Source organism: Malurus melanocephalus, unplaced genomic scaffold (assembly GCF_030028575.1).
Source record: "Malurus melanocephalus ecotype Western Australia unplaced genomic scaffold, MMel_1.1 scaffold_2, whole genome shotgun sequence".
NCBI lineage: Eukaryota > Metazoa > Chordata > Aves > Passeriformes > Maluridae > Malurus > Malurus melanocephalus.
Window position 1 is genome coordinate 6,274,112 of NW_026623234.1, and position 25,962 is coordinate 6,300,073.

The 25,962-nt window shown below is 38.1% G+C and overlaps 1 protein-coding gene across 6 annotated transcripts; it reads right to left on the reverse strand.

Annotated features, from left to right (window-relative positions):
* Positions 1–316: 316 nt before the first annotated feature.
* On the reverse strand, positions 317–24,703 carry PSEN1 (presenilin 1). Of its 6 annotated transcripts, none has more exons than XR_008965362.1 (13): positions 24,637–24,703; positions 21,921–22,064; positions 20,163–20,201; positions 17,113–17,369; positions 15,605–15,746; positions 12,011–12,078; positions 10,240–10,460; positions 8,273–8,371; positions 6,918–7,001; positions 5,858–6,031; positions 3,724–3,842; positions 2,983–3,391; positions 317–2,880 (listed from the first exon to the last, which is right to left on the reverse strand). XR_008965362.1 is itself a non-coding variant. In XM_057366540.1 (13 exons), exons 3-13 carry the CDS (start codon positions 22,002–22,004, stop codon positions 3,236–3,238), a joined length of 1,443 nt encoding a protein of 480 aa, XP_057222523.1. In that variant the 5' UTR covers positions 22,005–22,064; positions 23,994–24,130; positions 24,637–24,703; the 3' UTR covers positions 317–3,235. The 6 variants fall into 6 exon arrangements, 5 of the variants coding, with proteins under 5 accessions (XP_057222523.1, XP_057222515.1, XP_057222547.1 ...); XM_057366540.1 differs by adding an exon at positions 23,994–24,130 and having other exon boundaries at positions 317–3,391; XM_057366532.1 differs by having other exon boundaries at positions 317–3,391.
* Between the last annotated feature and the right edge of the window lie 1,259 nt (positions 24,704–25,962).

The following is a 25,962-nucleotide window of genomic DNA, read 5'->3' on the forward strand; positions in this document are numbered from 1 at the left end:
GGGGGAAAAAGAGAAATGGAAGTGCCTGGATTTTAGGAAAATGTGTGTTTTGTTATTATGTTTACTCATTTATATATTGAATTGAAGCTTAACCGAGGAAGGAGATCTAYCAATGTAAATTGAATGGGGAGAGAAAGCTACTGTGATAGCCAGTTTCAAAGTATTAACACTGAAACAGCCACACAACAGGTACCAGTCAATCTGCTTGAGCACAGAAGAGATTTATTTTCTCGGGTTGCACAATAGTTCTTTCAGAGCTACAGTCTAATGTGCTGTCATTAATGTACCAATTTAATAATAATGGAAATTCTCTCAAAAATGCAGACTACTTATGAAAAAGTCTTTCAGTTACAACAATCTAACCAAGGTGAATCACGACCTCAAATTAGATCAGTGTTTCAAGACAGGAGAGAAAAGTGACACAACCTTTACGCTTGTGTAGTAACAACCCAAATGCAAACAGAACCAATTGGCAACTGAACCTTATATGGATCTGTGTTSTGAGATAATTCTTAGCTGCAAGATCTCATTTGAAACATAAGCTACCATGACTTCACCTGAGAGGGCAAATCTAGAAAATTTCATCTGGTTTTTGAAGGTGTACCTAAGACCTAGTAATAAGCTGTATACTTTAACATATAGTTGCCAATAAATGCAAATTCCCTTCTGAATTTGAGATTCAAACACAAATTTGAACAGTTTCTGTGAACACAAATTTTATAGTCTCCACTACTGTAACGCTACACTAGCTCAGAAATTAAAACTTCAGGATAACAGAAGCAGCTCTGGGAAATGGAAGACTGGCAATTTAGTGTTTGAAGGTTCTGAGCTCTTCCTTGGGTTGTACATCTAACATCCACTCAAGTATGTGAAAAGGCTTTTGTGCATATCTATAGATTCTAAAGCAACTCCTAATGCAGCTAATGCTCCCATGGTGCATACTGAAGCCAAAAAAGAAATAAGTGATGACTTCTGCATTTAAATAACAGCCCTTAACTGAGAGCCAGCTCAGACACACAAGCAAATGCTAGTGATAGCAACTCTTAGCAAACCTGCTCTATACAAYGAAACTATAGCTGGGATGCCCAATAAAACACACAAGGGAATTTTCTTAGATATAATGCTCAGTGAAAGGGACAAATTACAATGGTATAAAAACAACTCAAAGTCTTGTTAAAAAAAAAAAACCCTAAAAACCAAACACAAAGCCCAACCAAAAAACGACAACAAAAAACCCAAATACCCTCAACCAACCAACAAACGTATTTCAAGTCTTCATTGCAACACAAAATGGAACAGTAATTTAAGTTAGAAAACACAAAGAAGTTTGACTTGAAAAGTCACTGTAAGGAATTTTGATATGGTTAGTTTATTAAGGCTATCTACAACGAATCAGGACACAAATGAGATGAGTACTTTAGATGAGACAATGTATTTTATGAAAATGTAAATGCTAACACTACAGTTAGCACGTCATACTGGAAAAGAGACATATATTATCAAGGACAACGAAAGAAAACCTTTCTTGGTTTTAAAGCAGATTTATACATCACAGCCTTTCTTTCCTTATTTGGAAAAAAGTTGGTGAGCACATCTGTTGTTTCAGTCCTTTGAATCTATAGGTACTGAAACAAAATCCGAGGAAAAAAAGGTAAAAGGACCTAGTGTCAGGATTTTGACAATTGTTCTACTTGGCAAGGACTCCAGTATCAAGATGAAAATAAAATGGATGGAGCCTATCCACTCCCTAAGGTTCCCAAGAACAAAAATTACTTGTACGCAGTAAGAATTTACAGCAAAACCAACTTCATCTCACCCAAGTCTCATTTCCAAGCAACTATTCATAAATGAGTTGTTTCAAATGAAGAAGAAATCAGACTTAGCAGTTCTAAGGTTTGAACAGATTATTCTTCTTCTTGTAAGAAGTTGAAAATCTCCTATCTTCTTTTCAGTGATATTGAATTGTCCTTCTTTTTGCCTATCAGCAGTTCCTCACGAGAAATGTAATTAAAGTGAAGAGGATTACAAATTTTGCTCCTTAGCAACATTAAGCAATCTCTCACCTAACTTAAGTATCATCACCAATAAAGATATGGACAAAAAAAAATTCCCTGCACAGCCTGAGGTGTTAGACAGCTGGGTGACCAATACTTCAGTCAACAGAACTCTAAATGACATTTTTGATGACCAAGAATTTCAGTGATGCATTAGACGTGCTCTTAATAGCACTTTGATCTCTAGATCTGGCAAGCTAAACTCCATCTGGGATTGCTCTGAATGTCTACTTATTTCATAAGAATGCCAACAGAAGGAACATACACCAATAATGCAGTCTGTGCTGTTAGTGACTGTTTTCAAACATAAGGTTTGGAATGGTGTTCTAGCAAAATKATTTGCAAGAGCACAAAGAATAAGTCCTGAAATTGCTTTTTAATGTAGTTTATTAACCTTTTAGAATATAAGATCCACCTYAGGACCTTATGATCCTCTACTGCCAAATAATTGAGCCCAAGTCTAAGCAGCTACATAAACTGGAGCAGGTGTACAGAAGGTGCACTCCATGCTTGAGAACACGAAGTATTAAAACTGAGAAGAAGCTCTAGTTCCAGTGTGGAAAAAAAAAAAAAAAGCTTTTAAATTTACTAAACCAAACACACTCAGGCACAGAGGCTATGAAGTCATGGAGCACTCTTAGAGTACTTTCTCCCTTTGTCAAATTGCTACGAAGTCCTTTCCTGTTACAGTCGGGCCACCGCTGTCAAAAATCACGGCTGAAGAAGTCCAATTTGGGCTGTCTTTCTTCAAGCGGTTACAGGGACAAKTTCCATGTGATTTTTCAGCTTCCTCTCAACATCAAAGAAGTTCTGAGCACCCTTAGCGCTGTGAAAACAATCAGCCTGTGGTAAGAGATCACATTGCTGGTGGAAGCATTAGCAATTTGCACACAAGTGGTCCTTACCAGAGATATGTATATCAGATTACCTCTGATATAACAGCACCTGGCTTAGACTGGCCATCAGGAAGAAGCCACTTTCACACAGGAAAATTCATATGGTGCCCAGTGCAGCAGTTGTCTCAGGAAAAAAAGCAAACCAAAAACCACCATCGGAGGAAATTGTCATGGTTCAAGCTTGGAATCTTGAGTATTTAACTTCAGTCTCGCTTGAGAACTGAGGGAAAACCGTTTTTCCTCCTTCCAGATTTGCTACAAATATCCATTCCAGCATCATGTCTGCTAGATATAAAACTGATGGAATGCTAGCTGGTCCATAAAGGGTTGCACCAAGTTATCTGTGGCAAAGTAAAAAACTAGCCCAAAGGTTATGGAGATTGGAAGAGCTGGTAAGGCCTTCTTAAAGATGGCAAGAAGCAGAAGTGTAAGGCACAGACCCTAAGGGGRAGGAAAAAAAAACAAAACACAAAAAAAACATAGGGAGAAATTAGGGAACTCTGACATGCAAAGGATTATATAATATACATATATATATATATATACACACATATATATAAAACTTCCACAGAAATACAAGATATGGTTTATGTCTTCCAAAACTAAGGGCTTAAGTGACAGATGTACAGCCAATAAACATCACGGGTAAAATCTTCACCAGTTTTCAGTCTGGCCACCCAACAAACAAAATCAAAGACAAAATGCAGCAGTTACAACTTAGTCCCTGATGAGCAATGGAAAACATCCCTATTATAATTTTACATTGTACTTACAATTAATATGGCTACAAAACATGCTAAAGTTGTATTCCAGTCCCCACTTGCTGTTGCAGAGGCTTTGCCAACAAGGACACTGTAGAAAATGAAATCACCTAAACCAAGCTTTACTCCTCCTGCAAAGTGAACATATATCATTAAAGGTAAGTCTACTAACATTGTACATCAGTAATTATCAAAGAATAATAYGTATTTATATTAACTATTAACCAGATATGCTAAACAAACAATTTATTTTCAAAATTAGTACCACTCCTGAGTCAAGCAATAAAYTCCTGTGAAACAAGGAGTTGGAAACAAGGCTTGGAAACACTACACTACTCAATTAATTCACCATTCAATTAGAATTTTCCTATACTCCTATTTATCTGGACATATAAATGAAGYACATACAAACCCAGATATCTGTACTTTTATTTGTGGAGAAGTGTCCACTTTTGGTTGTCTCGTCATATTCAACAGAATACTGAAGGGCAATTCCTTTAAAGTGGCTGAGGGAGGGGAAAAAAATAAATCCCTTGCAGATGATATTTTATTTGCCAGCTAGAAACTGATACACTGCAAAATATTCCACTGCCTTTCCAATTTTCCTACAGAATTCTTACGAAGGTAGTTCTTAAAAGCACTCATATGTAAGTACAGAGTGTATCACAGAGGCAAAAACTCCATGTACTCAGTCCAAGTTGCAAGATTTAGGAAATTCATTATTTCTTATTCTTTTAAGTAGTAATTACCACTCTAGTAACAACTCTGGAAGCACGGTACTCAAATATTTCTGCAAGCACTGTAAAATTTCCTGAATGCCATTTCACTTTCAGAGCTTTTAGGCCAAGATGTTACCAAAGGCTAACATCAGGTGAATAGCTGTTTCATTTGGTCTACTGATTACTTTCCCACCTCACTACAGTTCAGCCCAATGCCCACTTCAGACTTCCAAGAGGAACTAAGAACATCAAAAATAGCTGGATGCCTCGTTAATCACTGGGGGAAGAAAAGAAGAAAAGGAAAAAAAAGGGAGAAAATGCATAAAAGAAAAAAGGCAATGCTCCTCTCTTTCAACACACCTCCAACAAATGCCTGGAACAGTGCATTCATGAAAAGCTCTTAAGCACTAAAACACCCTTTAACTGCTGTAACAGATCTTGGATGCTCCAAACTTCTAGTAAACTAATGCTGGCTGACAAGTCTAACTGGATCACTACACACCTATCATTACTACTCACTGCAGGAATACTGGAAGGAGAAAATTATTAGCATGGCCAGAGGAGAGCTTTAATTAAAAAGTTAACTAACTAAAATAGCTGCTTTGCTAAAATTTTTGYATCTTAATGTTATTTTTCTAAGCCCCTGAAATGAAAAAGGATTTGCAGCACACTGAATTAGGATTTTTGAGACAAAGTAAATTTTTAAACTGYTCTTAAAATAGAAGTCTGGTTTTTAACAGAGGAGCACCTCACAATCAGAGGAAGCAGCTGCACCTGCTAAAATATCACAGCATCACATGGGGAGAGCAGTTTATTAGACAGGGACACCCTAATTTATTTAGAGCTTTGCAAATCTAATAGCAGCTTAAACTCCAACTGGAAATCATGAGTCTGTTAAAATAGGTATCTGAGTACTGATATCATACACTCTCCAAAGACACTGCACCTTAGCAAGATGCTGGAGAAAACTAAGCAAGCCCATTGCATTCTGCATTAATTTCAGTCTCCAATCAGGTTTCAAACATTGCTTCCCACCAAGTGGATTACGGTAGTTTAATATTGAGACAAAAATCCCCAGTAATGCCTGCATTGACTGGGCCTAAAATCCAAAAGAGGTGATACACAGCAGAACACTGCATGAAAAAGGGCTAATGCAACTGATTGTATATTGGTCTGAAAACAGCTTCTGCAACAAACATTTTGAGTCTGTGTATCAAACTAAAGAGCAATTTGCCCAATATTACTCCTGCAGCAAAACAAAATGCTACCAAAGCCATTATTCCTGTGGCATATCAGTATTGATTGTGAGCAAGAGCATCTCTTCAACTTGTTATTACCTCACAGAATCCTGTATCTGTGCACTCRGGATGCCTGACTGACCAGCTTCAGATTTAATAAGCTTTTCAGACATAACACTCCATACTCACGCTCTTCAGGGTCTTCACTTGTTTGAGAGTTACTGGGTAGAGCCTGAACAGCAGCACGTGATTCAGGTGTTGATTCAATGGGTCCTATTCTGTTGTCCCTTTGTTGCTGCCATTCCTGACTAAAGCCACCATCATCTGCTTCAGCATCTTCATTAGGAGTCTGGCTTGTGGGAGCTCGAAGGAAGAAAGGCATTTAAGACTCTTTCAAAAATGTGCCTTCTGAAACATTAAAGTTGCTCCACATATAAGATCATAGAAGAACAAGATCAAAAGAGGTATCCCATAGTACTTGGCAACACCTTACAYGGGCACAATCACAAGATACCCTCACTTAGGATTTCAATATTTACTTAATCAGGAGTCAATGTACACTGCAGTCACAGCATCTACATTCAAGATGCATTCAAGTCCTAGTATTCAGGAATACATTCACATGACATGATAGTAGAAGTTCTGTCGTAACCTAACAAAGATCACAATTTGAGGAATATAGTCTCAGCCAATACTTAATTAGCTTCTTTAGTCAACATTGACAGCTTGATTTTAGTAAAATAGAAAAACTTTAGTAAAATAGAAAACTTCTTTATTTTCTTTTAGCAAAATAGAAAACTTTACTGGAAGTTACATATACATGGATGGCTTCAAGCATGTTTAAATTCAGAAACTGCATTCTGCTTTAGTAACACACAAAAATAAACTCCATGCTTTAAACACTATCTGCATAACCAAAAGGGCTAGGCATATTTCTGTCTAATACAAATATAAATGAGTAGTATTATAATATATCAYCCCAAATTGACGAGCAGTTGAGCTCAGTTAACAGTTTTATATTGAGAGTAATTTCAACACCAACATCCCAGATCCCAGAAGAACAAATGGAGGGACATTAACTGCATAGTAAATAAACAATTCTCCAAGTCTTGACAGATTAATTGTTCTTAATTAGGCCTCCATGTTTTCATTCTTCTACAGCATTGGGGCCACTTTAAACATTAAAATACAAGTATCCATGAACATGTATTCCAATAAAGGGACAAAGGTTTGTCAAAGCAAAACTCACCTTGTTTATCATAAGTGGAGTTTTTGGATTTCCGTTGGGCTTCTGGATCTTCCTCAGCCATGTTCACAAGCCATATCATTGTTGCTATCAAAAAAATCCAAACCACAACAGCACAGAGAATTGAATCTTCATATGTATGCAATTCTGACGTAGTGCTAGCATMAATCAATTATTTCTCATTTTTCATGAATTTTTTCATACAACTATCTTTTCCCACAGGCAATTTTACTCTCAATAAAGCACAGTAATATGTGGAACACAGCCAGTACCAGCTACAACACATTTACAGAAACTGGTGAACAAAATTTTATTCCTACTAGATTTTGAAAAAAATGGTAACAGCTATTGCCAGACAAATTACTTCTACATACAAGGCTCATTCTGAAAATCAACAATTTCTTTTTTTTTTTTTCATTAATCAGTTCCTTTATCTGGAAGTAAAAAAGTCTCTTAACACGGTTACTGTGTTATATCAATTCAGAGGCAGTATCTGCATCAAAGTTTATTGTTCTCTGCCTCCACCATCATAAAAAATTCTTCAATCTGGAGGTAACCAAATGTTGTTACAYGTAAAAGGTGTATTTTAATTCAAGTTCTCCGTCTTAACCTCTCCTCTCACAAACGAGAGTAACAGGCAGCTATGCCATGTTTTACTGATTCTGTGCAAGAGCAACAGATAAAGAAGCAGCGACAGATAAAAAAGCACTCCCCCTTCTCCACTGTAAGCTTGTCCCAGAAGTGGCCAGTCTGCAGCACGCTTCCTGGTTCCAAATATAGGCCTGTCTGAAGCACCCACAGCATAATGACTTATGATTAGCCTATTTCACTGTTATGCACATGATACAACTAGCAACATGGAACTTCAGAAATGGGAATTATGTACTAATTGATACACAGGTCACAACAGCAAGTTTAATTCAATAGGTTATTTTTCACAACTGCAGGGAGAAACAACTCACCAAAAAACAGGCCCTAGCAATTTCTAGCAATTTCTCACTTTGCTTGTAGTAAGACACAGGTTATTTAAGGACTGAAAGCTGGTAAATATTTTCTGAGAACAAGTGCTTCCTTTGAACAGGCTTAATTCACAGCCTAAGGACATACTACTTTGTCCAAAACAAGGTCTGATACCATTCTTCCTGTTTGTATTCTGGAACAAAACATGCTGGTTTTTATCGTGAAATGTCTCAGTCAGATGAAGTTTCATGGTTTTGAGTCAACAGTGAAATGAAAACTGAGCCCAAGTGAACAGATCAAGAATTCCAGCTGAAAGGCATCTTATTAAAACAAAATGAGAAAAATGCTTCAGATGAGTGGTGATTGCAACCTTAAACAATTTAACAAAATGTACTTACAGGAGTAAATAAGTGCTGGAAAGAGAGTTTCATTTCTCTCTTGAGCTGTTTCAACTAACATACGAAGAGGACCTTTAGGACACAGGACAGCAATCAAATCTGAAAGGAAGAGAGAACGGATCTTACTTCACTTAAGAGACATACTTAGGAGACATACTTAAGAGACTTCACTTAGGAGACATACTTAAAAGAAGTTTTTTTCTTTACCACTTGGAGAGACTTGTAGTAAGAAAATGCACTCTGAACAAAGACTTTCGAGATAGCCACTGGCCCAAATTCAGCATCCTACWGAAATATTTTTAATATTCTCAGTAATGTAACCTAATTTATGTATTACTGTAATACGCATAGAAATCTTAAAACTGTATATTCCTCACTTAAGATACTATRTAACTGCAAATATATCTGTGCCTATATGTGAATAACTCAAGAAAGCTACTCTTCAGCTAATCTCTTGGAAATACCCAAGYTTGCTTTCTATTAGGAAAGCTTTTTGTAACCCAGGTTTAATGCTAAAAGGAATTCTAGGACAACAGGTGAGGCTTACYCAACTCCTATGAAGCAGGCATATTTGGATAGAGAGCTCTCTACCATCTACATTGCCAGTACCTTTCGCACTTGTGCACTCACTATACRTCTTTAAATTAATTTGAAACCAAATCTAACACTGAAAGGAAGAGCTGACTTGTCAGGAGCAGTGTGTTGCACAGGCCTTCTCCACCTAAGCACCACTGCTGGTCCCATTCCAGTAAAGAATTCTTGGTGTGGAGTCACAGGCTTTCAAAACTTACGTCCCTTTTACTCAAAACAACTACATCATGGTCTTGGAAGCTGATCTCAAGAGTAATTTAGTTTTGCTATCACTGAATAAAGGCTGAATGCTTGGAGCACTGAGATTTTTTCCAGTTGTATGAAGGATGGAATGGGGCTGGGGRAGGGGAAGTTTTTCTGAATGTGCTSAGTGATTCTTGAGCATACACACAATGGACAATTCCCGCCCCCCCAAGAAAGAGGACACTAATGTATCAGAGCTAACCAAATCTTAATAACCCCTGCATTTGTAACTGGACAGATTCTTAATCTTTATCATGATCAGTGACTTTGAGAGTACACATTCACCACACTTACATGCTTCCAAAAAAATTCAAATTAAGAGCACATCTTCACTTACCTGTAATGAYGTTTTAATTATGTCTAAGTAACTGAATTTTAGTCTTGCCTGGAAATTAAATCAGTATTTAGGATACAGTGATCTTCTTACCAAGTGTCCACTGCCCCCTAAAGCTTTACAGAAAAACTACATCTAGGCTTACCTCAGCCATCATTCTGAAAAAGAGCAGTATGCGACAACTATAAGGAAAAAAAAAAGAAGCCAAGGAAACGATCTCACAACTATATCCTTCTAAATATAAAATAACGCAACGCAAACTGCTCTTAATCCTTCCTTCCACCTCACTATATTATCAGGCATGGATCAGGTTGTTGTTTCTACATCCACAAATGTGAGCAATCCATAGGCTGAGCAGATCTGTATTTGTACAGGACTATACAGAAACAACCAGCTCCTAAATTCTGAATGTACAAGGGTTTCAAAGATTCTTGGGAAAAATGAGAAGCTGAAGCTCCACCTTCATAAAAAAAGATCAAAATGGGTCTCTCTGATCTCTTCTTCTCTTGAATTACTTCAGTTCTCCTCCCCAAAGAATCTCGAGAGTCCAGGAACCACGCAGGAAGATGGGATCATACAGTAACACAAAGCCCTCAGCTGCAGGGAACTGATCTCAGTTTAGGACCATGATCTTATTTATGAAGTCTGTAATCACCTTATCTGCTACTTTGGATGATACCCACACACACACATASATAATTTTCCTTTTTAAGGTCTAGTCAGACAAGTGGAAAAGTCAGGGAATTTCTTTCAAATTCCCACCACAGGACCTATTACTGTGCCTTGCCCCCAAACTTACCATACACTGAAATGACAGCCAGGATGAGCCACGCAGTCCATTCAGGAAGATACTTAATGAACACCAAGGCCATGAGAGCGCTTATCATAATGAGATATGCCTGCTGGAGCCGCAGAGGGCCCTTCCAATGGATACAAATCATTCCCACAACACCAAAGTTCCAGATCATGAGTGCCACTGTAATGTAGTCCATGGCAACATTATACGTCTTAAAAACCTCGCTAAAAAAAAAAGGAAAATAATATAGACTGCATTTGCTTGAAATAATGGAAACAAATTACACATGTAAACTTCAGAATAGCTTTAAAAGAAAATTCATATTCAATGCAGTGACACAAACGTAAAATTCTTTCTCCAATTCATACTTCACTATTCTTCACAATGGGGATAATTTTACCAGTGTTTGCATCACATCAACTCTTTCGCTTTTCTGAAAATTTTCCTTAATGTTCTAKTTCCTTTTCAATCAAAGCAGAAACCAACAGGAAATTACATTACTGCAAAATCAGTCATTTTGATTATGCTTGTACCTTTTAAAAATCAGAATAATCAGAACTTGTGAGGTTATAATGGATCTTTAAAGGCATACAAAGGTCTCTCTCTACTTACATGCTGTCTATGGAATGCTTTGCTAACTTCAGACATACATGTTTATTCTATTATTCCCCACAAACACTAAAGTAAAAAGCTTTATTTTTGGATGATCCATGTCACTATCACACCAAATACTATAAACTAATTAAGACCCTCAAGAAGTAAAATCAAAACAGACAAATATGTCATCACCAAGTCACAGGTGACTTCCACTGACTTGGGGAAGAAATGGTTGTAATGGCTTTTTGCAGAATCTGCTGCTACCAGCTATCAAGTCACTAAGATTCCTGTAATTTGCATAATACTTTCCTCCAGGAAATATGTCTTCTGCAGCTGTCAGCTGACCTTTGAGATGTACAGTGTTAACAGGATGTCCCTTACTGTCATCATATATAAACACCCTCACTCTCTGAACCTCTGGCAAAAGGAAGCCAGCACTGCTCTGAGGCAGGAGGGACAGATGAAGGAATTGCCATGTATTTTAAAAGCCATTGTTAAAGACCAAAAAAGGCATCACAGATCACTTAACAAAAAACAGTGACCGAAGGGAAGACCATGTTCTTCTTCCGGAGATCAAATTAAATAAGCTTCTTCAAAGAGAAGTGTGTTTGTCATCAGGTGCATAAAAATATACAGAATATAAAAATTTTGTGACATAATTCTAGTTACAAATCCTGATGAGGCTGCTTATTTTAGACAACAYTGAGTATTATGGGCAACTTTTCTTGATGTCTGGACAAGGGAATGCTTCCAAATTGGAGAAAGAAGCACTGAATATATTTCGATGAGATAGTAGATTCTTTTCAGCTGACTCTCTTCCACCACTCCCATGCAAACTGCCTTTGCATACATAGCTAACCATCAAAACCATGATGTAAACAACTGCCCTTGAGTAATACGTCAATGAAAAATTAAGTTATCAAAAGACATGCCAGCAGAACAAGCTACCCTGTGCAAAATGCATGTAATGGACAGCTTCTGTACCTAATCAGATGCACTATAAACCCACAAATCTTTCTCTTTTATGTGTACTCTATCAGCCTATATAAAACTAATAATTTTATTGCAATAGTTTACTCACTATCATTCCTCTTAAGATTCAAGGCCTAGTTCTAAAATAAAYACATCCATAAAGTGATACATGAAAACCAGCATATTAATGTTTTAGTTCACTTACCCCAGGTAGATGAACGAGAAAAAGAAAAGCAGCAAAAGAGAAGAAATGATAAGCCAACCATGGATCACCTGGAGAAGATATCAATACAGATGTTTTTAGACTTGTTATTTTAAATCTAGTGTCTACTAAAAATGCTTTTAAGGTTATTTCCCTTTTGATTAAAGCAAGAAAATTATTTAAGATACCTATCTTTGGTTGTTGCTAAATTCATGTTTAGTCTATRCACATTGTTGTATTTCAATTTACGCTCATGAATTTTAACTGCTTTGTGAACTTTCAGTAGATGTTCTTTAGCTCTATTGAAAACTACTGTTTGCTTATTCTTAGACCGTTTTGATACCATTGACATTATAACACAGCAGAAATATCCAGCATGAACACAGATGGAAAACATGATTCACTTTTGTGGTGCTCTGGTTTCAAAYAATTTGCAGAATGCAATTATAGAATTAAGTGCTGTAATCCAGAAAAACCTTCAGTGCTTATCTGTTGGAATGTCATCAATRAATTTATGTTAAAGGATTTCTATATTCTCTATCAGAGATCTATRTACATAATCCCTAATTTTGATGAGAGCAGACATACATACCCAACAATTTAATAAAAAACAGTTCAATGTTTTACTCAGCAGGGACACACAAAGATTTAAATCTGGAAATGACAGGCACTTAGACTTTGCACTGACAGAAGCGCATACCACTCTTGTGATATTTATTGTGCAAAATTAAAAATCAAGCCTGAAGACCCCTTTAAGTCCAGTAATCTCTTAACTGAGAATGAACATATATTTGTCAAAGTTCCAGCACAGAACCTCTTATGTAAAACCTGACCCAGTATGGCAAGTAGACCAGTCAGAAGCAATAATCTAGAAATCAAAGCTACATAAGGAATCCTTCTTTGAACAGACATGCTCAGTGGAAAAATAACTGGCTAAAGTAGCTATGTATGTACACCAGATCGAAGTATTCAGAAACTATTAAAAATCTGAGCTGTCTCTTCATCRTGTTCTTAAAGATGTATAGTAGAATGCATCTTATGTTATAGTTCTTTAAATATTTAGCAAAATATTTSGACTTAGAAGTCCATATGCACACAGACTAAAGGAATCCCACTTATGTGATGCAACCAGGACTTTCTGGCAATCTAGGAATCCAGCCATTACAGTTAGTAATTTAGTACTTTGAGTCTAATGCTAAATTTTTCACATGCATTTTTAAAATTCTCAGCCATTTTTGAAACATTCATTCTCCTCCTTCACACTGTCTCTTAAAACAGGTTCAAATCAAACTTTTCACCTAATAAAAYCTTAAATTCCTAATTGAATAGACTGGCCTTTGCTAGTATGTYCTCAAAATGACTTCAGAAATTCCCACACGTAATAAGCATGGTGCCTGGAAAGATGCTCCAGGAAAACTGCCAAACTATCTATCTGTCTCAGTACATCAAATTATCACCACTCACAGCAAGTGGGAGAAAGAACTATTCCAAAGCTGAATGTTGGTATGTATGGATTGAAACAGAACCAGATTTTTCAACAACATGTGAAAAGCTACTAAGTAGGGACCTAACTAGAGTAATTTTATTTCTCCGTAAAATTCATTGAAACCATTTTAAGAAAATAGCAAAGAAAGCTGTCTCATKACTTCTGTCTGTAGTTCTTCTATTTGTAATATAAGCTCTTAAACYCTTATCACTTAAGAAAATAAAGTGAATGGTAATGTTTCATCCTAAAAATAGCAAAACACTAACAGTGTGAAACAGCAAGGCCAWAGTCCAGCAAACTTCTACACAGACCTTGCATAACTATTGTCAGCAGAACTACAGGAGGTATTTTCAAGAGTTGTCCTAAGCTGGCATTTTACACACAGATGCTTGCTTTATTCTCAGTATGTACCTCATTTACTATAGCATTTTCCTGATCATTGGTCTCTTTTCTTACAAATGACTTTTCTCAAGTACTTCTTGTAAGTTTTGCTCACTGTTTTCCTAGCAGGATACTGCAACTGCCCTCTCATTAAAGAATTTTCATTCTTTATTTAACAACAACCTCAACACTAATTGATTGCTGATACAAATTTGGCTTTGCCTGCTACAACTTGAATAAAAATTAAGGACGGACTGCAGGACGCAGAGAATTAAAATGAGCTACAGCAGTCAGACTTTGGTTAGGCAGACTGAAACAATGAAGAATGCAGAGAATAAAAAGTTAATCAAACACAATCCCCTTCAAAYAGCTGTTTCTGGTTAGATATAGGAGCTAGAATCAGGATCATGCTTAGCATATCATATACAGGACAACCACAGGAAACTGACAGTAGTGAAACTGACAGTAATGAAACTGAAGTAGTGTTTCCTTTCTTCAAAGGAGTTTTCAGATACAGATCTTGTGAAGAGAAGCAAATTATCACTACTAGATGAAGCCCTAATGTTCTTCCATTATAAAATCCATTCCTCATAATCYACACTACAATAAACATATAAAACTGCATGTAAAATAGAACTCAATGGACAGGTACATTTWACAGCATTCTGATACAGCAGGATAGAAATATCTAATTCTAACTTATTAGTGGAACAGTTATTTTTGTAAGGAGAATGTGCTGTGCTTTGAAAGGTAAAGATGGAAACCAGAATGTGAAAAGCTYAGAAAGAACTAGGTGATGCCTTCAGCACCTTAGGAGAATGAACTGGCTACTAAGCAACCTAAAGCCCAGTAGTTATTTCACTTCATTAGAATAAAGAAAATTGCCAGTTTAAGAAGAACACCTTATCAGTTCACATGTAACACCACACTATGATCAAAGTGAAGGTCAATACTTTAAAAATCAGTATTCCACAATGTCTGCAGACTCGGGCAGAAATAATTTTCCCAGTCAGTCAACAGACAGTTTGTAAAGGGGTTTCACCCACAGAATGAAGACCAAAACCACTGTTCCCTCTTGAAAACAAAATGAAATGACGCAGACCTTTGAATCCCCCAGTTTTACAACTGTGAAACAGATTCAAGGTTCTGGCTACATACTGGGAAGTTTTATTARGCTAAGCCTTGTCAAATGATCATTAAGACCAAAACAAACCAGAAATTTTCATGGGCAACTCCTCCCACACAGGTGGCACTGCAATTAAYTATGCTAGGCCTGGACTTGCCYAGGTGATATCACTACAYGATTGAAGCCTTTCACAAAGAGCCTTAGAGACTCTGTGTTTGCCCTAAGATACTGTCTGGCGTGTACAGCCACGCACACATCACACTGATGGAGACATCTGTACCGGGGACAGRGTGGGAGAAGGGAGCCCTCAAAATAGGACCAAGCCTGCCCTTTGTATTTCTTGACCACACAGAGGTTTCAGTGCAAGAACATTTCAAAAGAATAGAAAGCAATGTCACCCAATTTCTAATTGACAGAACAGATGGCAGTGACAGCATTGGGCTTTCGCCCTGCTTTGTGTCAAATGAACAGAAGCCACAAAATTAAAACAGTGAATTAAATCAGCAAATCTGCTATATTCACTCACTCATCCTTGATAAGACTTCACTTTGTTGCATTCTCTCAATAATCTGTACTAATAAATAAAACTAGCACAACTACTTACCTTGTAGCATCTGTATTTATAAAGCACAACCAGGAGGATGGTCATGACAATGATAACGCTGATCATGATGGCCGCGTTAAGAATAGAATTCAGGGCTCTCTGTCCTACTGTCTCTGTCTCTTCTGTGAAAGGAGTGTAGATGCTACAATAACAAAAAGTCAAATGAAATGACACTGAATGCACAGATGTTTCTAATATGTGAGGCCAACATCAAATAAAATTGCAGTAACTTTTCAATTCAGAGCTGTGAAAGCAGCATCTATTTTCCACTAAGACAAAACCTGAAAAGTGGCATAGTACCATTTTAGGAAACTTGAGTTCCTGAGAAGACTTGCCTTTCTTACATTCTTAGATTACTACTATTTTCTGCTTTGTAAAGCAGATAACGCCCAAAACTGCCCACTGTTTGATATGGCTACACCCATACCATGTGTCACTGCCACTCTCCCATGCCATCAATCATGTGCTGGTCAGGGCAGCTGGAGTTTCACCAGAGTGCCACCTATGGATTCACCATGAAAGGCTCCCTGCTGATTTCAACAAAACAACATATGGGCTCAACTCACTCTTTCCTAAAGAAATACAACCTCCTAGGGCAAGTACTTCGTTGTGGGATGGGAAGATAAGGCAGGGGAAAAATAGCATAAATAAAATCCCAAAAAATAGAAGTTTTTGATCAATAACTTCTAAAGTGAAGAAGAACTCTGTGTTTCATTGAAACATTTTATGACATGCTTATATTATGCAAACATTTCAAAGCCAAATACACTCTGAATTGTTTTGTCTAAATGTTTTCACAGTGGAACATTTAGACAGATCTTCAAGGTCCATTCCAACCCCTTAACATTCTATGATTCTGTGCCTTGCTGCAGTTTCTGACAGGCTCAGTGCTCTTCCTTTGTCTTCTTTCTCTCAAATCAGCTTTCACTGAAATTGGGTGGCTTTTTGGCAACATTAATATTTTACCAAAATAAAAAACAATCCTACAGGAGCATCTGCCAGGAAAGTTTCTGCAACTACATCAGAAGTGAACCTCTTGAAACTGTATTTCCCTTGCATCTGAATTTCTTTATCAAACAGCATGGGCAAATCACAACATGGCATACATATTATTTCATTTAAACTAGTAGTTTTGTTCCTTTTCCAAAACTCTTGTAATTCTAGCATAGTACAAGTGAAATAACTTTGGCTCAGTATTAARTTTCTTTTATAAATACCACAGAGCATGATGAAGTATTAAAATGAGGACTAGGATTTGAATCAGGTAGGAACAACCAAGATATTAACCCCGGTCACCAGACAAACAACAAATACCAATAGTACCACAAACAGAAGAGTCTGGTTTCTTGAAGGAGTAACACAAAACTTTCTTTGGGCTGGAGAAGGGGAAAAGGGAGGCAAAAGGAAGTTCACGGCTTGAATCAGACTTCAGAAGAAATGGGAGTTTGAAGGAAATTATCTAAGTCCACTAAAAAGGGGACAATATTGGGGAAAATATTGATACATACAGCTGTCCATCCTTGCGTGTATAAAAGCTGACAGACTTGATAGTTGCAACAACGACCACCATGCAAAGCGTGACAGGTACAAACAACATAATCACATGTTTTGCCCCATATTTCAGTGTCAGCTCTTCATCTTCTTCTTCATCTTGCTCCACCACTTGCTGAATGTTGTTTTGTGGCTGCCCATTAGTCTCAGACTCGAGATTGTCATTTCTTCTGCGCTCACTATTATCATGGCGACGTCTTTCACTGTTGTCATTCTGCAATACATAAAAACCAGTTTCCTCAGTAACTCTTCACAATCAAGCACTTGTACATTAAGCTAAAGATGACCCTCAGGAGGAAACATGAAAGATAATAGTTATTGCCAAGAACATTTGTTGGAGCAGGGATTTAAACTGTAAATGCATCACAGTTATTAAAAGAATGGGAGCACAGGTTTATGTTAGAAACATTTACATTAAGAACAGCAACAGTCAAAAGTAGGCTGGTTGCAYCTAACAGCCTGTGTCACCTTTCCTTTAAAAGCTGAATAAAGCAGCTTTTCCACTTGGTTCAAACGACAGCTGGTACAAGGATACATGACAGTAGAATTCCTGTCACTTGACAAGAATTAACTGTATCTGCCCCTAATAATAATGCCAGACAGATTTATGATCCCCTCTTCATGAAAATGCCAGAAAATGTCTACTTCTTTTGCTATGTTACTCCCACTACAGTATATTAAGTAGAATATATATTAAAATGGAGTTTCATGAGGTACTGTGTTCCCACATTTTCAGTAAGAATGGTACAGAAATTGTGATCAAACTCAGGCAATTCTCAGTCTTTATACTGATATTTGATCCCAAAGTTTTAGCCTGATAAGTTAAGCATGCATTTTTTTCTTTTCCAGGGAAACTACTGCCACATCCTTTCACTAACATTGAAGAAACTCCACCACTCTTATGAAAAAACATGAAAGAGCTTTCTGCCCTTCCTAATACTGCTACATGAAACATCAAGGGTACAATTCAAACATAAAGACAGTGGTAAACTTCCAACGGAGGTAAATGCACAAACTAGAAACATCACCTCTAAGTAAATGATCAGGCCTGCACTCCAGGCTCCTGGTGTCACAAATTTTTTGCACCCTCTTCAAGGAGCCCCATGAGTGTGRGGCATTCACCTTTTTTATGTTGTGTGCACACAGAGAACACAACAGGAGAGTAAGCTATGCTTTACCTGGTCTGGACTACAAAGAAACAAAACCATTACCAGACACTCTAAATAAGCATTAAAATGCAACAGTTGATACAGACTACTCCTTTTCTTTAGTCTATTACCATGGCCAAAGTCAGCACTGTACTGTTCAAACCCAAATAGTTTAATATAACAGAAAAAATAAGAAGGTATTTGATTCCTTACAAAATGCATCTCATTTCTGCAGAATTACTTCACCCACAACATTTCTGTTTAAGTGCACTAAAGCAGCATTAGATTAAAATATACAATAAACTGAAGGAAGATACTTCTTGCAATACCTTTAAAATATCACTCAGTTTATAAAATTGATCTGGACATAAGACAGGGCATTGAAAATAACCTAATTAATTTCTCATTAAGTATTCTTACTCAGGTAGTTTTCTCCTTAAACATACAATGTTAAAGTCTAATTACCTGTTCTCAGCAGCATTTGCAAATGTAACTGCTGACTTGTAGCTCATTAATTCACTGCAGTTTTTCGATAAATCAATAGTAATTTTAGAGATTCTTTCTACAGAGCTTTCACAGCTCCACCCTCAGAAAAGAGATGTGAAGTACAAACTCAGGAACTCATAGTGGGKTTCTTAAAAGCACTTAAGTGATTAAGGAGCACAAGACCTTGGACTTTGAACTGCAAATACTGACACTGCTAAAACCCTGGTTGAAGCGTTACAACTTCCCCAACTCATGAAACATTTGCTTTTACAAAACAGTACAAAGTAACAAYACACAAAATGCTCTGCATATTTCTTCCCTTTTTGTGGCATCCTCAGGAYCAACCTCAGCAGAGTTTCAAGATCTGTCATCTATGAAAACTGGTTTCATTTTTCAATCTGGAAATGGAATGTAGGAGGAGGAAAAAAAACCCAAACTAAAACTGTCTAAATTAAAGAAGTATGACTAGGACACAACCAGATTTTTACAGTTAAGGGTTTTAACCTTAGTTTGAATTTAGTATCGTTAACTTATAATATGTCCTCAAAAAGACACTGGGTTCAAAATTATTTCTTACTAAATGAAAAATTTATTATAAATTACTTGGCATTTTGCATAAAGTCCTCACATGCCATTACTGAAAGTCAGAAATGGGAGTGTGGGAGAATGCAAATAAAGAGATCACCTTTAATTAATCTGAAATGCTAGCTACAACTAAACCTACTTCTGTACAGATTATAGCACAAACATAGTATTTTACACTTTGATAGTAAAATATTCCATTTCCCTCAATCCACAACAAGACAACAATAAACTTCATCATCTAAACAAACTGCCTAAGATTATGGTAAGTAACACTGTACTGGAGATGAAGAGAGCCTTGGAACACAGCATAAGCAAAGCAGACTGAGTATTTAAGTTTCTGCACACTTGCTGAATGTGTCGTTTTTTCTTTGCTGTAATAACAGTCTTGAGGGAGCACTTACCCCATCTCTGGAACAGAAATATACAAAATAAATTAAAAATCTACAGCTTCACAGAGTAAACACAAAAAAGCCAAAGGAAAAAGCCTGATCAACTAGCACACCACTACAAAAACCTGTAAAATCAAACATAAAAACTGAAGAAATTAGACCAATAAGTGTCATTTCACTCCCTTCACTAGTGAGGAATAAAGACGCAATCAAAAACGGCCTTTACATACTAAAACACAGTGCATGAAAACTAGATTAGCATCAACAGTTACATAAGTTATTCCCTCATTTGCAGTTAAAGCTAGAAAATAAGTTGTCCTTTCAGGCTACTAAAGTGTAGCTAAATGTGACATGCGCGTGCCCCACTGCTTAAAAGAACAAAGTGCACTTATATCCTACCTGATCAGTATTAAACAGAGCAGAGGCCATGGACTCTTGCTGAAGTGGAAGCAAAGGAACAGACTCTTCACTTTCCTCAGACATAGTTAAAAGTGAAAATTCTGAAGCTAAAAAGTCAGTAACACCTGTTGTAACACCGTAAGCAAATGTAAGTTATGAACTACGCGCTTTCAGGCGAATAAACAATATCAAAAGCAAGTGATAGTGGTTTTTTTTTCCCTATCAGGAAAATAGTTAATAGCAAATCCAGACTACTGCCCCTGAACCAAGAGATAAAAACCTAGCTTATTTGATAAGAAGTTTTTAGTTATTAAATCCAGATTTAACCATCAGGAGCAGACCACCATGCCTGACAGTGGGCATGGACTTCATCAGTTGTCACATACACCACTGATGTTAAAAGGACATTACGCGGTGGCAGATATTGAAGACTGGGCTGAACTCTTTTTGTGTGTGACTAGAAGAGATTGCAAATTATAGCTCTTGGTGATTTCACACTGTTAATGTATACTRGCTGACTGTTAGTCACAGAAGCTAGTATACTTAGGCAGGAAAGGGCTTTTGTAGCTTTGTATGAAAACAAAGTAGATGTGAAAAGGGCAGAAACATCATTACAACTTAGTATAAAAACTACTTAAACATGGAAACAAAAAGCAAAAGTAGCAGTTACTCATCAGTACAGTCAGTGAGAATAGAAACCCTTGCTGGTAAGGAGCATCACCAAGTTATCTGTAAGGACGGTGAGCCCACAACTTATCACTGAGCTCTGCCTTTTTAATCTGACAGAAGTGTCCAATAAAAATTAATCTCTCACCTGTCCAAGAGGAAAAGACACCTTCTTCATTGTCTCTTAAATAAAAGGAGAAAGGATGCACTAGAAAAGTTCCCACTCTACTGGTTTAATTTTTTAAATGTTTAATATTTTTACTGATATAGTGTGAGGCTTATGTGAGGATTTTTCAAAATTCTATTTAAACTGCTGAATTGTATGGAAGAGTTGAAGCAGGGATCAGAACATTCTCTTGAATTACTGCTATAAACACGGCTACAAGTGGCCCAGCCTCACAAGAGCATTTCTGTGTCACAAGGAAACCTGATATTCAAGAGCTATAGCAGGAACAAAGAACAGAGTGTGACAAGTCTAAAAGCCTGAGCACCACACCCAAGCAGATCACCTAAACCTGACTGTACCAAAATACATACAGTACAATGATACAGTTTTAGCAACAAGTACGTGCTTAGGTCTTTCAATGCAATCAAATGAAACTTCATGTTTTGAGTTCCTCCTCCCCCAAAACCTCAAGAACCACGAGACCACCCTGAGATTTATTCACGAGTAAGACAGGACAGAGCTGTTCTTCCTGCATAGGAACAGTCCTCCAGCAATAGCAACAACAAAACTCAGGCTTCAGGCTCTACCAACTAAAATTAACTCTGTGACTGAGAAACCTGTGAACCAAGCAGACCACAGCTAGGCTAGATCACGAAAGCTCACTGAATCCTGCAAATGTCAGCGTTTGATACCAGAGTGTTCCACCCCATTCTTTTTTTTTTTTTTCTTGATGGCTTGGTGACTCCACCACTACCTTAAACAGGGGGAAGCCTTATCCGTACATAAAAATGAGTTTRGAAAATCAGGTATTTTCCAGCATATTTCTTTTGGCACTGCTTACCACCACAACAATTCAGAAAGAAAAAACTAATCCCAATGAACTMTTCATCCCCATTAAACTGATAGTAAAATTGTTTGTTACATACGGCGTTGCTGAGGTGGGTATCAGGGAAGTTTTCTGTCAGCTGTCCATGCTGAAACTGGGGTAAATGCGCAGACAGCTCTGTCATTGGGACAGTCCTCAGGGAATCACTTATTTCCACACAAAATGGACCTTTCCTCTTGAGATGCTGAAAAGAAAGAGATGTGTAAAAAGTCTTTGTTCTTAACATGACCAGGTTCTCCCTCCCCWTCCGACTTGTTTCTGGAGTTCACATAAACCAGATAGAACCATTTTCTATCTAACCTTGACATCAAACTGTAGCACATCTAGAGATCATAATAGAGATTTTCCAGCACAAAAATAAGAACTGTAGGTGTTATCAAATTTGTTCAAGAGCTACAGAATTCAGTCGGCAATAAACAAATAATTTAAACAGTTCTCCGTTCCTTTTGCAATCAACGAGAAGCATTGCACACTTGCTCAGAGCACAACTTCCATGTTTTTATTTCAGCAGAGCATGATTGCTCCAGATTGTTTCATTTTGGATTGCTGATACATTTAACGGTAATTCTCAGGTAAGATGACTGCGTTACACTTGATTATTTAAAATCCAGATATATTTTTAACACTGTGATGCTGTAAGAGTCACCAAGCGCTACACAAGACAGTATTTCAGCTGAGCCTCAAGAACTAAAGTGCATTCAGCTCCCCATACGTACCAGCGACAATGACATAAACATGCCACATGTATGTAACAGCTTTATACGTTCTTCCATTAAAAAGTCAGATGCTAATATTGTCCTATACGACCTATATGCTCCACAACAGAGGATACAGGAATACTGGGTAAAGAGGAAGTCTGACTGACCCAACTGAATTTCAGGAAARAACCCCATAATTTTAAGAGGCAATGAGCAGGCCTGGACAAATCACAGGCTTGGTTATACAAAACATAAATAATAAATAAACATCAAGGGTGGAGAGTTAGTCCATCCCAAATAGCTCCTGCTCCAACCTTGTGCTAATTCCAGCACTCATCAGTCCTCTTTAGACTTTATTCACTAAAATGGAAGAAAATTTGTAAAACAGTATACCGTTTTAGTATACTCAGCTAATGTATCGAGGGATTTTGAAAAACTGCTACAACAGAGGGCATCACAAAGCAAAGCCTCTCACTTTTGGCAGCAGCAAGACAAGTGCTTCAAGACAGCATCCTATYTGAAGAGGAAGTTAAGCCTTTTTTYACAMACGGAAAAACGTAGAAGCTGTTTCTCTATTTACAAGTAAATATGTACCTAATAAGACTAGGGCAGAATGCTTACTAACTTCAGCAACTAACTTTGTGTAGCTTACACTAAAGAACCAATAGGAAACAGCACCAATTTAACAAGTCTAGTGGGTGCATGGAAAAAGAAAGGCAATGTAGTGTTCACCAGAGTAGCTCCCTTCCACATTTGCCATTAAAAATAAAGCRCATCTAATTTAAAATTTAATTTATATGTAAGATTAGATTAAAAAAAAATACAAATTACATTGCTCTTACTTTTAAAAGTTTAATTCTTTGATAGGGCTACAGAATAAAAACAACGTTGTTTTAAGGCTGCAATTGGTAGAAATTCTCAGTGACAGGGCAACCACAGTGGAMAACTTGAGAATTTTCATCTAGATGTGGACTATCAGAATGAGATTTTTCACATAGCAGCATGTCAAAATTCTAATTAAATTACTGGAGAGAAAACCAGAATGAAATGCCAATCACAAAACCCTACTCATAGACCACTAAAGAAAACCACCAAAAACTCACCATTARAAAAAACCTTAGCTCCTGAGAGGCAAGGAGAATGAGAAGACAAGGAGGAATAACTGATGAAAGAGTTGCACCAAAGTTTGAATGGCAGACCTCAAGATTTATAGTTTGTTAAAACAGTTTCTTTTGAAAACTCAAGAGTTCAGAAAATGGATTCAGGACATCTTCCCAAACAACTTTATTTTATATTCCTAAATAACATAAATTTGCATTTGAAACATAACTATGAATGAATTAAATCTATAAATGAACGGTGCATAAATAGACACAAACTAAAACTTAGCTTGTTTTACCTGAAAAGGGACTCACCTAGACATTTTTTTTTTCTAATGAAGCTGTTAATGTTAAAATAGCCTGTCTAAAAAAGTTCTTCCTTCCTTCCTTTGGCTTTCTTAGGTCAGAACAACAGGAGTTACAACTGTCGCTGTCATGCGCTTACATTTAGCCTAATAAACAGAGGTGACACGCAAGTGAGCTCCTCTTAGAAGAGAAAGCAAACAAGTATCGATCAGACAAACGCGGCGAGGTAAAACCCTGTATTCTCCCTCAAGWGAGCAACAAGAAGCAGCTGCCACCGCTGTAGGGGCACCCCCGGCGCCCCGCGGAGCCCGCCCTCAGCCCTGCCCCGGGCCTGGCAGCCTCGCCACAGCCAAGGCACGGGGGTCGCGGCCCCTGGGAGGCCTCTCCGGCGCTGGGGGCGCGGGTCAGGCCCCGGCCTGCCCCCGCTCGGTGGCAACAGCCGCCCAGGCCCCAAGTCCCCTCAGGGTAGCGGGAGAGCGGCAGGGACCCTCCCGGGCCCGTGGGCGGGTGTCGCAGGGCTCGCTCAAACACCGGGCCCGGCCCGCCCCCAATGGCCCAGCGCGCCCGGCCCCCGCCACCGCCCGACCCGCCGGGCACCACGCCCTCGCCCACCCCGCCGGGGCTGAGCCGGCCCCCCCGCCGACAGACGGACCTGCCCGGCGCCCCTTCCCCGCGCTCCGCCACCGGCTCCTCGCCGCCTGCAGCCCGGCCCCGCTCGCTTCCGGCCCGCGCCCCGCCTTCCGCCACCTCACTTCCGACAGGCTCTGCGGAGCGTCCCGGCACAGGGCAGCCGCCGCACGGAGCCCCCGCCGCACGGAGCCCCCGCCGCACGGCTCGGGACGGGACCCCCGGAGCGCAGGAGCACGAGGGAGAGCTTCGGAAAGAACACGCCGAAAGCTTTGCCGTCAGCAAGTGCCGCGAACCAAGACGAGGGAGTGGCAACCAAAAGAAAGCACCGGGTAGGAGCGGCTGGCTGCTTAGCAGAGAATGAGCACTCGCTCAAACTCCAGCCAAGAGGAATCGCGCAAAGGAAATCTAGCTTGACCTTTCTAACCTCGTACCAGATTAAGAGAGGTATTATGAGAAACACACTTCTCGACTGTTTTGAATTCAAGTCATATCTATGCCAGTATCACTGTTTTAAAATGGTCCCACAAAAACAAAACAACCCAAACCAACAACAAAAAATAACTTGAAGGGATATTTCAAAATAAAAACAGTACTAAAACTCAACATGGTATCTTTTCAAAAAACCTCTAAGTAGAACTGTGACTGGTTATAGTGGAAAAAACCAAAATAAAGTCAATTCCAAACTTAAAATTACCTTGCTATCCATTTTGAAGGGTAATCCACAATTCCTTTTTAAGTGTGTTGGGTTAGTAACATRTAGCAAATGCTATGATGCATATAATCACAATGAATATAAAAAATGTAAAATCTGAGGGACTGCGTAATTCTGCATGTTTAAAACAATGTTGTATTTCAGTATTTGACTACACTACAGGAAGACCTATGGTAAACCGAAGTGTAACACAAGTATTGCACCTAAAGATTCAATGTAAGCATTGCAACACAAATACTGACTTCCAATAGCTCATATGTCTATGAATGCATTTAAAGGAAGCCATTTTTAGACTGGAAGTGATGTCTMACCATTAACAAGGCAAAGAAACCCCCCAAACTCAAGGAAACATGGGCATACAGCTGTACCTATTTTCTATTATGGRTATCAATTTGATCTATGAAACGTCTATTAAGCAATACCTTATACTGCTCACACTGCATGACCGTGTGCTAATTTAAAATTCTGTATTCTATGTTCCTACACAGGATAATGTATACAGTATCAAAAAGTGACACTCAGTTGTAATATAAAAACTAACAGCTTACAATTCTAAGTATATCCACTTTCCATAACACTGCTCCTGTAAGCAGCTATCTAGCAACTCCATTCTCTTTAAGCAGGAAACCTGTACCA